Genomic DNA, 13,553 nt, shown 5'->3' with positions numbered 1-13,553 from the left:
CGGGTACTCAGCCTCCCGCTCGGGTTCTGAAGGCACCAGCTACAAGTTCAACTACAAGTTCAACAGGCTCGTGAACGCGACGCTTGCTCGCGTGCCCGTATAACGTACTTGCCGCGGACCGACGTCAAACGAAGAGCAGATGATAGGTGGCGCTGCTGTACGCCTACCAGCTCGATCACCGTTTAGTCTGGCTAGGAAACGGCTGCTGGACACATGTTCGAGGGAAAGCTCGCGGTGGTAGGAGGCTAAATGTAGAGTACACGGAGCATCCGCTTGGACTTGTCTCAGGAGGAATGCAGACGTCCGATTTGCCTCCGCTGGGGGTCCCGTGTCGAGGCGAGCGGCGATGAGCCGAAAGTCCGTGAAGCAGTGAAATATGATATATCTGAGTCTTGAAGTCGACATTGACTGAGAGGTTGATGAGTAGCTGTGCCCCAGACAGCGATTGCGAGGTGAGATGGGCGTCCAGGACGCAGCCGGCTACGCAGGGGAGCGTGGAGCAAGCAGCCCCGCGGAGGCATTCGCCAATCTTGCCTTGTCTCCGCAACGTCGCCCCCGCTCTTGCTCCCGCCCTCGCTCTCGGCCAGCCCCAGCGACGCCGCCGCCCCCGCCGCCGGTGTCGACGACGACATACACGAGCCTGAACAAGGAACGCACAGCGTGGACCGTGCACCGGGCGCTGACGTCGGTGGCATCGCCGTTCAAGCACGCGCCCAGCCCGATCGCACCCCCGCTTTCGCTCTCGCTCTCTCCTCCGCCTTCGCCTTCCGCCCTGGCCTCCCAGGCCCGCACCCGTCGCAGACCGCTCTTTGGTCTCCTCGCGCGAGGCCATCGCCGCCGATCCAATACCCTCGACAGCCCCTCTCGCCCCTTTCCCGTCGCTGCCGCCGTCGCGCGCGCCCCTCAGCTTTCCTCGCAGCCTGGGTCTCCGCCTGCTGCCCCCACGCCCACGGCAACCAGCCAGAACAGCCCCTCTCCCCTCTCCCCTTCCGCCCTCATGACAACCGCCCAGCTACCCGCTCCCCCGGCCCACTCCCAGGAACCCGTCGCCCTGGCAAACACCAAGGCCAGTCTCAAGACCTGGTGGAATCACTTCACCTTCGCCCAGCGGGCCAAGAAGGAGGCCGAGGAGAAGAAGGCCGCCGCAGGCGAGAGCGTCGTCTTTGGAAAACCCCTCAAGGAGAGCCTCAAGTACGCGAGCGTCCAGATCTCCACCGCGAATGCCAACGGCGAGCTCTATGTGTGGGGGTATATACCCGTCGTGGTCGCGAAATGGTGCGTTACTGCGTTTTGCCCTCTCTATCTCCGTCCTCATCCCACCACCAGCGGGCTCTATTTGAAGGAAAATGGTGCGTGTTCTTGCGTTGCACGACTGGCAGAGCCCCGTTCCCAGAGCAGAAGATGAGGCTCAAGTGCACGCTCAAGGGCTTGGATATAGTCACCCGTCTGCTTGGCTGCGGCTGCGTCCTAAATTGGGGCTCTGCTTGTCTCGCTGTTTTTCTGAACAAAACACTGACTTTCGTTCAGCTACTGAGGTGGAAGGCACTTTCCGCGTGAATGGGTCAAATAAGCGTATGCGAGAGTTACAAGCCGCATTTGAGACCCCTCCACGAGTGCGTACTCCTCTCGTTCCTCCATTCCTCCTCATCGACCGAGTCCACTCGCACACACGCAGTACGGCAAGAATCTCGATTGGAAAAAGGAGCAGTTCACAACACACGACGTTGCAAGCGTGTTTCGACGATACCTCACGCAGATGCCAGTACGTACACCCCCACATGCCTCGCTAGTCCGCTAACGCTGAGCAGGAACCTGTTATACCCCACGACATGTACCACTTAGTGAGCTTCCCAGCCTTTCCCGCACCGCCCTGTCGCTGACTGTACTCAGTTCCGAGATGCCCTTGGTGAGATGTCCCGTTGGACGAAGAATGGCTCCGCGCTGATACGTCCAGTACAGCAAAGAAACCCTATAATGAGGACGAAGTGATCGCGACGTACAAGCGGTTAATCCGGTCAATGCCCCGCGCAAACCAGTACCTACTTCTGTACGTACTGGACCTCCTGTCTGTCTTCGCAAGGAAGTCGGACAAGAACCTCATGACCGCGAAGAGTACGTTTGTTTCACCTATCCCCGGTAGGCTGTAATCCTCATTGGCTCACTTCCCTTCAGATTTGGCGGTGATCTTTCGGCCAGCCCTCATCGCGCACCCATCACACGAGATGTCACCGCAGGAGCACCAGCTCAGCCAGGACGTACTCGAGTTCCTCATCAAGCACCAAGATTGGTTCATGCTGGACATCCCACCACCACCGACAACACGGCCATCGGATAGCGCGGTGACCGTTCCGATGGCGGAGCCGGTAGACCTGCTCTCAAGCTCCGACGAGGAGTCCGGAGGGTGGAAGCTGATTAGCCGTGACGTACCACTGCCAAAGCGGCTTGGTCGGAGACGAACGACGACAGAACGCTCTGGGGGTGAGCATCGATTTTTTAAACTTCAAACCCTGTCCCTGACCGGACCATGTGATAACGCCAGAGAAATCGCCAGTAGAAGGCGGCAACTTATCGCCTGTGGTGGAGTCGCCACCCTCACGGTCAAACTCAATCGCGACGGTGACGAGAAGCCGGACGCTGCCTTCATCCAAGAGCCGCCTGCCAGACGAGGAGCGGCACACGAAGCTGGTCAAGAAACACAAACGCGCCTCGGTCCAGCCGGGACGCACATCGAGCGGCGGCGCGCAGACAGGGTAACAACGCGCGCAGCGCTACGCACCCAGCATACACGTCGTAGAGGGCCTGCTGCTGCTGCTGCCCACACAGGCCACCCCACGCCGCCTGCCGCTCGTTCTGTCTCTACCTGCTCTCGCTCTCGTCTTCGGTCTCCAGTCCGCATCACATCACAAGCTGCTATACCACCACGTACATGTACTACCCTGCCTTCAGGCTTCGCTGCTGCTATCTCCCGCTCGCGTGCGTGTCCATCGCTCCTCTTCAAGCTTCATATTTAGTTGGCGGCAGACGGTGCTGGGAAGAGGGGCGCTGTCTGCCGCCGGATGTCCCCTTTACGATATCGATGTTGTTATGATATACATATGTTGTTGCGATAGTCCTCCGGATCTGTCCCTGTCCATTGTCTCATATTCGCATTCGTCTCGACTATTTTCTCCCCTACCCCGCTTTGCCCAATGCAGAGTGCGACTTACTGACTTGCACATCGCGTCGCCGCGCATCCTGCCCTCTCCGGTCGGCGACTCCCTCCCTCCTTCCCTTTGCATGACATGGACATGACCACGATTCCATAATTTGGTGATAGGCGTACATACTTGTTCGGACAGGTGCAGGACCTGGTGTGCGCACCCTGGTGTATATTTAGCGCAAGTTATACTTAATTGCTTGACTGCCGTTTGCTCGCGGTTTGCGGCATCTGTCCTGGAACGTCCGTATGTCCATCGTCATGTCGACTGCCAAGTAAAGTGAGATGTCGGCAGACTGTGCGCAGCATGAAGTTCAGGTACTCGCGAGTCGGTGTGACGCGATGCTCGGAGTCGTCTGCCAGTCGGGCTCACCTGCATGTCTCGTTCGACTTGGACCGGCATGTCTTTGGGCGAGTACGGGCTCGACCCGCTCTGTGAGAGCGAAATGGTGGCGAGGCACTGTGCTTACCCAAAAGAGCGACGCTGTGCGGCCGAAGCAGATACTCACGGGACGGTCCGTTGGGTGTGAGCGATGCGCGCGAGGACCACGCCTCCGTGCAAACGCTCTCTTCCTCCTCTCTTTGACCACGAAGGGTGCCCCTGCCCGCCTGTAACGACCTCACGAGCGACTGACGACCTCTCCGACCCCGGAAAGTGTGACGCGAATACGCCAAGTGTACCGAAATAGCCCCCATGCCATCCTGGTCCGATCCCACGCGCGGCGGCAGCGCAGGCCCAGAGTCCCAGTACTCCTACTTGCCCGTCGGTTCATCTTTCTCCTCTACCGCTCACCCTATTCCATTCTTTTACTTACATACCCCCCGGTGCCTCCTGCTGCGCAGCCGCCCCACCGTCTGTCCAGCATAGACGATCCCTACGCCCTCACTCTCTCTGCATCCGCGTCCCCCCGCCAGAGCATCGCCGGCTCGCTCAGCACCTCCCCCCGCAACAGCTACACCCCCGTCGGACACGCAGACGACCCCGACCATCTCGCCATGCCCCTAAACCAGCAGCAGGGCTACTCCAACATGGAGGCATCCTACTCGAACCAGGCGTTCAACAGCAGCGCGTGGCTGGAGAAGGAGCAGAAGCGCAGCAGACGATCTAAATGGATTGTGAGTCTCCTATCCCTTCTCACCGCTCCCGGTCTCGTTGGGGGCGTGCTGCGGAGCGTACTGACATGCGTCTGGGGAGGTCATCGGTACTGTGCTTGCCATCGTGGTCCTTGTTGCCGTTGGTATCGCCGTTGGCGTTACGGTGGGCAAGAGCCACTCGAGCTCGTCGACAAAGTCCAGCTCGTCGTCTTCCTCCTCGTCTGCCGTCAAACAGACCGACCCGAACGACCCGAGCACGTTCGAGAAGGACTCGCGGCTCATCAAGTCTTTCTGGGGCATCGCGTACACGCCTGAGGGCTCGCAGTACCCTGATTGCGGCAACAAGCTGGGTGCGTACATTGCCTCTCCGTCTTTGATTGCCTCTGCGTTAGAACGAAGCTCATTGCCGATCACGCGTATGTGTCTGCAGAGGATGTCATCACGGACATCCAGGTACGTGTGCCCGCCACTGCGTATTTAATTGCTTGCGCTGATCCGGTCGATCCTCCGTTGTCCGTAGCTTCTCTCGCAGCTCACTGATGTGTGTCCTCCCTATCGCCGTACGCATTACTTGGTATACTGACGTGGAACGTCCTGGTAGCAAATCCGTCTGTATGGCGCGGACTGCAATCAAACAGCGCTGGTGGTACGTGCCCTAGCGTGTATGCTGACTGCGCAGCTACTTAAGCGCGTGCACTAGCTCGAGGCCATCAAGCAGACCAAGGTCAACATGACCGTCTGGCTGGGCAACTATCCCATCCCGACCGACCCCGCGCCGTACGAGAGGCAGCGTGACGCAATGATTGACGCGATCAAGACCTACGGCACTGACCACATTTCCGGCATCACTGTCGGGAACGAGTACATCCTAAAGTTTGTCTCCATATCTTCTCAGTGCTTCTACCCGGACGCTGACGCCCTCACGCGCCGTGCAGCTGGTTGAACGCCAACGGCGCCACGGACCCGAACAGCGCCATCGGCAACACGGGTGCGCAAATGCTGCTCACCAACATCACGGACACGCGGAACGCGGTCACGGCGCTGAACCTCGGCAAGACGATCCCCATTGGCACGGCGGACGCGGGCAGCTACTTCAACACGGAGCTGCTGCAGAACGTCGACTTTGGCATGTCGAACATTCACGCATGGTTCGCGAACGTGTCCATTGACCAGGCCGCGGGCTGGGTGAACGAGTTCTTCCAGGAGACCAACGTTGCGCTCGCTACTTCCCTCACTAACCAGCCTAAGATGTACATTGCGGAGACTGGGTGGCCCACTGTGAGTGCATACATGCCTGCGTTTGGGGTCCTGGAACGTGACTGAATGTCCATTCTTTCAAGGCTTCCAAGGATGTTGGTAATGAGAGCAATGGCCCGTCGACTGCGACCGAGCCTAACCTCCAGGTATGCTGAGCGCTTCTCAGTGCGCAGCAAGATGCTCACTTCTTCGATAGACCTTCCTTGACACCTTCGTTTGCCAAGCCAACAACAACGGCACCGGTTACTTCTTCTTTGAGGTGCGAGCTTTGCTTGACAGAACAGAATTTGTTGTCTGAGAACTTGTCTAGTACTTCGACGAGACTTGGAAGGATGCTCAGTTCGGTGGTGTTGAAGGCCATTGGGGTCTGTTCTACTCGAAGTAAGCCATTCTCGCGTGAAACTGTCTTGCGGCGCTGACCCCGAGATCGCGTCGTAGTCGGACTCTCAAGGACATCACGATCCCCACCTGCTGATCGCTGGCACCAATCATCTCACTCGCCCCGCGACACCTCCCACCCACTTCATCTTCGCATGCAGTTGCTGCACATGTAGCTCTTACCACTTCTTGCGCACGGACGCTCTCTTTATGACATTGTCTCCATTCCATGCATTCTACCTTCACGTTCACGTTCACATTCACATCTCTTCACTTGCTGCAGCATAGTACTCACAATTTACGGACAATCTACCCTCACGGTACCCCTCCCCTCCCTCCCTTGGCGTTGGTTGTGGATGTCATTCATACCATCCTCCATACGCTTGCGCTCGTTTTGGTTCTCCCTCTGCTCGATTTGTCTATCTTGGCCTTGGGCCTTGGCAGCAGCTTCGGCTTGTCCCTCACTCCATCTACATCACGGACCCCTCAGAGAGGTGAAATAGTGGTAGTCGACGTGTCGGACAGTATGAGGCTATGAGCCCCCTTGCAGTTGTAGTCGTAGTACGTACGTAGTCACTCCCCGGTAGTGTTGTGTGCACGATTTTGGGGAATAGGCTACGGTAATGGACAGTGCCTCGAAGTCGAGTTCTCCATCGTATTCTTGGCCCTGTAGGTGGTGAAACGGGCTCCTGCAGCTGGATGGTGTGTCGCGGCTTCGAGTCGCCGCCCGAGGAGGGTATGTCTTGGATATTGGAAGTATAGCGATGCCCTCGTGACTGAATGTTGCATGGTGGCTGGACACCTATAAGACATTATCGGGCTATCTCCGCCGTGGGCGCGCACCATCCTATGTTTTCCCGCTCTTGCTTCTCCATGCTTCTGCCCTTTCCAGGCCGCTCTCATGGCTGTCATTGGCGGAGGGTACCTGGGCGCTCGAGGAGCACAGCTCTCCCACAAACCACCATCAGCATCTGGAGGTGGCAGGTCGACGTCTTCTTCCTCCGCGCTGAGACCTCAGCTCTGCGCCGCGCCGCGTTGAACGGAGCATGTAGCATCATCGCTCTCCCGGCTTCTTGTCTTCCTCGGGCTGTCTTTCCTCGCATCTCCATCTCCATCGAGCATAGCCTCACCGATGTGACAGCGAAGACGCAGGGTGTGTGTTCTGAGCGGCACGCCCGACGAGGTCGGGTTCGGGGCTATTTAAGTTAGGTGGCGTCTTCAGGCCTCAGGATCCAGGAGCTGATAGCCTGTGTTCCTGCACGCCTCCTTGTGTTCCTGCGTTCTTTGCCGGCTTGCCTAGTGTTACTATGTCGTGCTCGCTCTCGCTTCTGTCTCTGCCAGAGGACTTGCTGGTCCAGGTACTCGGTCACTGCGACGTCGGCGACCTGTTCGCGTGCAAACAGGTGAGCATTAACGTCCTTCCGATCTCCTCATCGCATGCTCAGTGCTAACTCATGACATTCCATTGCAAGGTCTGCCGTCGCCTCGAACAGCTCACAACGCACGACGTATACCTCCAATACAAGATCGAGCTCGCCGTGAACGGGATGGTCGACGTGCCGTCCCCCAGCGGCGAGGCCGGGATGCCCGTCGTAGAGCGCCTCGGGAAGCTGCGCGAGCACCGGGAGCGGCTCCGCACGGGGACGTTCGCCGACTCGGGCTTCGCGCACTCGTGGCAGCAGTGGCCGCGGGTCGAGTCGATGCTTACGGACGGGTGGGAGACGCACCTTGCGTTCGGGAGCTCGATCTCGTACGTCGTCGTCAAGCCGCCCCAGAGGGAGATCAGTGTGTGTGCGCCGCCGGTCCTGGGACTGGGACTGTCGGGAGGTGCGGACTCGGAAGCGCGGATGCGATGTTGGAGTGTGCCCCTTGGGGTGTTTCCGGAGGGCGAGGTGGTCGCTGCTTCGGTGGATATCGCCCAGGACCTTTTGCTGGTCGTCCAGCCTGCGGTCGAGATGTGCGGGTGAGTGGACTGTGGGCCCGCCGACGCGTCCTCACGATCTTGATGGCTCACGAGTGCACGTGCACGTGTTTTAGCCATGTTATGGTCCACCTTCGTTCCTTAGAAGGGCCGTGCGGACCCCATCCGCAGGCGGCGCAGCCAATACTGTTTACTGGGGATCCGGAGCAGCTCAGCTCAGGCCTCCCGATACGGCGTGCTGTCATGTCTCATATACAGATTCACGAGAACTTAGTTGCGTGGATATACTCGGCTCCAACCACGTATTGCTGGATTTGCGACATAGAGGTCTGGGACTGGAAAGCCGGACGTCTGCTCTGGGTAGGAAGCAGTCTCCCAACAGGATGCCACAATGCTAACCCCGGGGTGCCTCTCTGTTCCAGCGCCGACAATTTGGTTATGAGGTCTCGTTCACCTTGCTAGACTCCCGCCATATCGTCGTGACAGGTCCCATTACGAACTACCTGTACGTCTATGACTTCCTCAAGACACCAGAGCCCGCCGATCGGCCATCGGACAACGAATCCCAACACATCCTCCTTCTGAAACTTCCCCCCTCCGAACGCGAACCGCATATACAAGAGTCTAGCATCCCCGCGCCGCCGTCGTCCAGTGTTCCGTTTTGGACCGACCCGGCGCTCAGGATCGTCGTCGTCGCATTCAGCAGCACTCGCGCCGCCCTTCTCATCCCGTACAACACAATCGCAGCTCTGATCCGGACCCGGCAACCCGTACTCAAGGAGTGCATTCCCTGGGACAACTGGGGCCCTCAAGGAACCCTCCTCCTGCACCTCACAGGGAAGCAGTACCCCGCCCTGTGGATGACACGCCACTGTTATCCCTACGGCTCGCGCGTCGCGCTGATGTACTTTGAGGAAGAGTCCTACTTTGAGGGAGACGCTATCATCTACGATCTCAACCCCTGGGCCGCGCGCTACGCGCGGTGCTCGCCGCACACCGCGAGCAAGGACGCGCTGTATGGTGCGCTCGCGGACTTGAGGGTCGCATTTCGTACGAATGGGGCGGTACTGCCGCATGCGGTCTTCCATGGGCCGTGCATGTCGCCGGGGTTTGCGCAGGCGCCGCCGATACTTGCGATGGACCAGGGTGGGTTCACGGCAGCGGTGAGTGTTTGTTTGTGGTGCGCTCGTGGTACGTGGGTGTTGGGCTCATTGGTGTCTGCTGCCAGTTCACCCGGAAGATATTCCCGTCTCGGTTCCTGGGGTCGATCTCGTACCATGCATAGGGGTTCTGGATCCACAAAGAGTTCTCTTCGCACTATATATACGATGGTAAACGTACTCGTCTATTTAATTCAGCCAACAGCAGAAGCAGATGTCTAGGGAGTTATTCATGTTATTTTTATACTTTCCTATCCTCAGTATGTGCCACAAGCGCCCCGGTTGACGACAACGCTCAAGGCGTCGTCATGGCCTCGGAAGATCCAGTCGTAAGAGTCACGAGCACCATGGTCATGAACACTCTGAACTTCGGGGATTATCGCTTCAGACGTGACGTTGCAAATGTTGGAGTGAGCGGCATGGTTCAGCCGCAGATAGCCACAATGCGAATCGACTGCGTCATAGCATGGACTCTTGAGGTTGTTGTACGTTATAAGTAGTACTCCTCCTCAATATATCAATCTGGTAGTGACTGTACAGCCTATTGTACACTATCGTTATGTTTTGACGTGCCGACACGTGATCACGTGACGTGGGTCTGCGCAGCGTCACAAACTGACAATCATCTCCTCCTCCCTCTCTCTGCGCACTGACCCCAATCTCAGTACCGTCTTCAATCCTGCATGAACTCCTTATGTTTACCCGAAGATGTGCTGGCCCGCATACTCCTGTACTGCGATGTTAGTGACCTGTTCTCATGCAAATTGGTGAGTGCGCCCGATATCACCTATTTTGGGATCTTCCTCACGATTCGCAATCGAGGTCTCCCGCAGCATGGCCAGTCTCGTTGAGCACGACGTATACCTCCAGTATAAGATAGAGCTTGCAGTCAACGGGATGGTCGACTTATCCAATGCCGGTCTCGATGAGCATACCGGCGACCCTACCCACTTGCCAGTGGTGGCGCGTCTGCAGAAGCTCCGCGAATATGCTACTCGATTTCGCAGCGGCAAATTCAAAGATTCGTATTGGGAGTACTCTTGGGAGAGAGGAACCGTTGACACCAATGGCTGGGAGGTCCAACTCGCGTTCGGAAGCGCAATCTCTTATGTGGTGATCAAGCCCCCGCAGCAGGAGATTAGTGTTTGCGCGCCGCCTCTTCTGGACGGTGGTATGCGCCGTTGGACGATCCCTCTCACGGCCTTTCCCGCAGACGTTGTCACTGCGGTCTCCCTCGATCTATCGCAAGATTTGTTGATTGTTGCACAGCTAGTCCCAAATAGCCTGTAAGTGGTCGTTGCATTGAACGTCCGCTCGTGACTGATCAAATGATAGTGGAGTGAAAGCTCACGTCCGGTCATTCTCAGAGCCAGCAGTACCTCATGCTGATGCAGCGCGGCCTATCTTCTCAACGGAACCACTCGTACTCCGAGTCCTCGAGCCTGGTGTTGAACGGACGCGAATAACCTACGTCCAGATACATCGCCATGTCGTCGCATGGATGTTGACTGTGGATGGACATGACTCATCCGATGTGGAAGTTTGGGACTGGAAAACCGGATACTTGATCTGGGTCAGTATGGGCGTCGGCTTTCGTCAAGGTGCGCATCCTCTAACGAAGCCCTCTGTCTTTCAGCGCTGCCACTTCGACCTCGGAGTCACGTTCACTCTGCTGGATCAGTCCTTCCTCGCAATCGTACCGAACGCTTCGGACACTTTACTAGTCTATCGTTACGACTTACCCGAGGCCGATCCGATAACCACTCGCTCACGGCAGACTCTTGAGCTGCGATTACCCGGACGGCCTCGTGCCGAAACTGCCATCACCCGGATCCAGGAAACTAGCATTCCCGTCCGGCCCTCATCCACGGTTCCCTTCTGGCCGGACCCTGACTTGAGAATATTCGTAGTGGTTCTTGGGGATTGCTCTGCTCTCCTGATCCCGTACAGCACGTTCCGCACTCTCCTCTACCACCCAGAGAGTGCCCATACGTCACCCCGTGGACGTGCCAAGCCTATCCCATGGAAAAACTGGGGTCCCCACGCCACTCTTCTCCTGCATCTGCCCTATGCTGAACGCGTCAATTTCTGGACCTACTGGAAGATGCGTTACTGCTATTCATACGGCTCCCGAGTTGCCATCTCCTGCTATAGTGACTATGGTACTTCTCACACTGGCGAGGTGTTCGTATTCGACCTGAATCCTTGGGCTGCGCGAGAGGCGCGGCGCTATCCTCCTACGATGAGCCCCGACTCTCGCTATTTGGATACTCCTACCACTGCTAAAGCTGCATTTGGCACCGAGCGCGCGGCGATACCGCATGCCATTTTGCACGAAGGGGGTCTTTCGCGTAGTTTCGGACAAGCTCCGCCAGTGTTGGCGATGGATCATAGAGGTTACACAACAGTGGTCGGTGTCGCAACTGTTTACTACTTCATTTGGGAGGCTCACCAAGTTGACAGTACACGCAGGGTCTTGTTTCCTCTAGGTATCTTGGATCTATATCCTTTTATGTATAGGAATAGTTTGATTATATCGCGGCACGTTATGAGATTGCCGTCTTACTCCCCGAATCTTCGAATACTGCATGGGCAAGTATCATCGTGCACCATGACCGCTCTCCGACATGAGCCACTCCTTGTGAATTATAGTCAGATCAACTGAGGCTACAAACATATGCCTGCAATGAAAGGCAATTCGCAACACGTCCAGAACGAATAGTAATTCTGAACCTAAGCTTCAACCCCCAATATCTTGTTCATGAGTTGGTCCTCGCGCTCCCTCGCCCTGATCCTCTGCTCCTTCAACCTCTCCATCCCGCTCTGGATGCTCTTCATGTGCACCTCGATGGGGATATGGTCCCCGACGATCTCCGGCGCAGCCACCCTCTCACGCAGGTCCTCCATATCCTCACTCATCGCCTGCAGCGTCTGCATAGCAGCAGCAACATGCGCCGCCGCACGCTTCCTGTACTCCCCGAGGGCCTTGAGCAGCTCGAAGTTCGTCGAGAACTTCCTGCGCTGCCCGCGATTCCCGCCGAGGATCGTCCAGAGCTGCGAGAGGAGCTCGTCGTGCTTCTCTGACAGCGTGATCTTCTCGCGCGTGCAGAGCTCGTGCAGGACTGCGAGGTCCTCCTCGAGCTGGTCGAGGTTCGCGTTGGAGACTTCGACCTCGAGGATGAGGCGTGCCATCTCGTCGGCGTGGACGTCCATTGAGCTGCGGAACGCTTCGACTACCGTGTCGCGGGACGGTTTGGCTGTGCCGAAGGGCCATACGACGCGCACGAGGGAGTTCGGTTGATCGTGGGTGGTACCCTCAATGAGGTGAAGCGCGTGGTCGTTGATGGCCATGATCCTTGGTAGCGCTTTCGATGAGTTCGGATGCAAGCACGGAAGTGACGATGAATACGTACTTGTCAACCGCGCCGTTGATCTTTGAGGTTAGCTTCTGCAGACCCCTTCCGGTCGCCTTCGCGTCGTCGACAAAGACAAGTAGAGATTCCGCAAGGTGGTCCTTGCTCTGGAGCTCGCTATACTTGACGAGCGTGACCAAATCGCGTGTCGCCATCTCCGCCTTCTTGATCTCGAGGGTCAACGCAGAGCCACCAACGGTGTCTCCCAGCAATTGCTCGAAGTTGCTGTTCTGAATCTCCACAAGGCGTGGGTAGTCCGCCCACTGTGGCACGGGCGCGACATCTCCGGACACGAGGGGTCGGCAGAGCGAGGAGCTCGTGATAAAAGGGAGCACGCAAGCCGGCGCAAAAGCCTTGCGTAACGTACTGGAGATCTTGAGCAGCAAAACGCTGAACATCCACAGGAAGAGCAGCCACCCGAGCGGACGGCGGAGGAGGCGGAGCGCATGCGTAACCACCGCGCCAAAGTATCGCACGGACGATGCGATACCGTATATGAACGCACTTGACATCTGGTCTCGATCAATTTCAACCGACGGCTCTGGCTCTCTTCGTGGTTTGGGAGTCAGGCGACGAGGGATGGTGGGTGCTTGGGCAGCGATGTAGACCGTCTTGGCGGGCTTGCGTCGCCGGGCAGTCGGTCGCGAAGAAGGGGTGGCAGAACGTCTGAATTGTCTGGAAGATACGTCGGAGGTGTCGCTTTCGCGTCGGGCGAGTCTGGAGTCCGGGACGTCTTCCCATTCCCCATCCCCATCTTCGAATTTGATGTTAGGTGGTGATGTCTGATATGCAGGTCAGCTTGTAGATATATAGCAAAAGTATGCGCACGAATCACCATTCCAATAGACATCTTCATCTTATGGATGAACAATCGTAGGGGTGTGAGAGCACTGTTGTAGTTGGGGACTGATTGCTCTGGAGGTGGTTAGGAACAAGGCGTAACATTCGATGAGCACAGAAAATAGTACTCAACACAAACTATCGCACCTTTCACTGTAGCTTGGTGGACAATTTAGATCGTTTGCGGGTAACAGGAGTAGTGGAAGTAGAGAGCAAAGGTGGACACGATGTTCACGCGCGACTGCAAGGTGGTGGCTGCGGTAGTTTAAGTTCGGGCGCCTGAGAGACGATGC

At 57.3% G+C, this 13,553-nt stretch overlaps 6 protein-coding genes across 6 annotated transcripts; 4 read left to right on the top strand and 2 right to left on the bottom strand.

Annotated features, from left to right (window-relative positions):
* Window positions 1-85: 85 nt before the first annotated feature.
* On the bottom strand, window positions 86-1,064 carry L226DRAFT_69885 (uncharacterized protein). The gene has a single exon (XM_067687171.1). It carries the CDS (start codon window positions 830-832, stop codon window positions 176-178), a length of 657 nt encoding a protein of 218 aa, XP_067535541.1. The 5' UTR covers window positions 833-1,064; the 3' UTR covers window positions 86-175.
* L226DRAFT_463203 (Rho GTPase activation protein) lies at window positions 998-2,754 on the top strand (the record flags this gene model as incomplete). The annotated part of the gene is made up of 9 exons (XM_067675772.1): window positions 998-1,275; window positions 1,327-1,349; window positions 1,528-1,613; window positions 1,676-1,762; window positions 1,809-1,841; window positions 1,891-1,906; window positions 1,960-2,112; window positions 2,173-2,478; window positions 2,540-2,754. 9 exons carry the CDS (start codon window positions 998-1,000, stop codon window positions 2,752-2,754), a joined length of 1,197 nt encoding a protein of 398 aa, XP_067535540.1.
* Window positions 2,755-4,192: 1,438 nt separating this feature from the next.
* L226DRAFT_462991 (glycoside hydrolase) lies at window positions 4,193-6,023 on the top strand (the record flags this gene model as incomplete). Its single annotated transcript, XM_067675756.1, has 11 exons — window positions 4,193-4,312; window positions 4,392-4,641; window positions 4,722-4,744; window positions 4,812-4,832; window positions 4,893-4,937; window positions 4,992-5,164; window positions 5,227-5,569; window positions 5,632-5,694; window positions 5,745-5,807; window positions 5,859-5,929; window positions 5,987-6,023. 11 exons carry the CDS (start codon window positions 4,193-4,195, stop codon window positions 6,021-6,023), a joined length of 1,209 nt encoding a protein of 402 aa, XP_067535539.1.
* Window positions 6,024-6,874: 851 nt separating this feature from the next.
* On the top strand, window positions 6,875-9,278 carry L226DRAFT_535178 (uncharacterized protein). Its single transcript, XM_067680850.1, has 5 exons — window positions 6,875-7,329; window positions 7,399-7,889; window positions 7,964-8,207; window positions 8,270-9,010; window positions 9,076-9,278. Exons 1-5 carry the CDS (start codon window positions 7,234-7,236, stop codon window positions 9,130-9,132), a joined length of 1,629 nt encoding a protein of 542 aa, XP_067535538.1. The 5' UTR covers window positions 6,875-7,233; the 3' UTR covers window positions 9,133-9,278.
* A 421-nt stretch (window positions 9,279-9,699) lies between these two features.
* On the top strand, window positions 9,700-11,550 carry L226DRAFT_613173 (uncharacterized protein). The gene is made up of 5 exons (XM_067686472.1): window positions 9,700-9,774; window positions 9,830-10,293; window positions 10,343-10,580; window positions 10,644-11,417; window positions 11,471-11,550. The coding sequence occupies exons 2-5, from the start codon at window positions 9,842-9,844 to the stop codon at window positions 11,525-11,527; spliced, it is 1,521 nt and encodes a 506-aa protein (XP_067535537.1). The 5' UTR covers window positions 9,700-9,774; window positions 9,830-9,841; the 3' UTR covers window positions 11,528-11,550.
* A 22-nt stretch (window positions 11,551-11,572) lies between these two features.
* L226DRAFT_486948 (uncharacterized protein) lies at window positions 11,573-13,506 on the bottom strand. The gene is made up of 4 exons (XM_067677177.1): window positions 13,408-13,506; window positions 13,256-13,335; window positions 12,421-13,202; window positions 11,573-12,362 (listed from the first exon to the last, which is right to left on the bottom strand). The coding sequence occupies exons 2-4, from the start codon at window positions 13,274-13,276 to the stop codon at window positions 11,741-11,743; spliced, it is 1,425 nt and encodes a 474-aa protein (XP_067535536.1). The 5' UTR covers window positions 13,277-13,335; window positions 13,408-13,506; the 3' UTR covers window positions 11,573-11,740.
* Window positions 13,507-13,553: the final 47 nt, after the last annotated feature.

The sequence above is a fragment of the Lentinus tigrinus genome (assembly GCF_003813185.1).
Source record: "Lentinus tigrinus ALCF2SS1-7 unplaced genomic scaffold L226scaffold_12, whole genome shotgun sequence".
Classification (NCBI taxonomy): Eukaryota; Fungi; Basidiomycota; class Agaricomycetes; order Polyporales; family Polyporaceae; genus Lentinus; species Lentinus tigrinus.
This window is presented reverse-complemented; position numbering and strand designations above follow the sequence as displayed.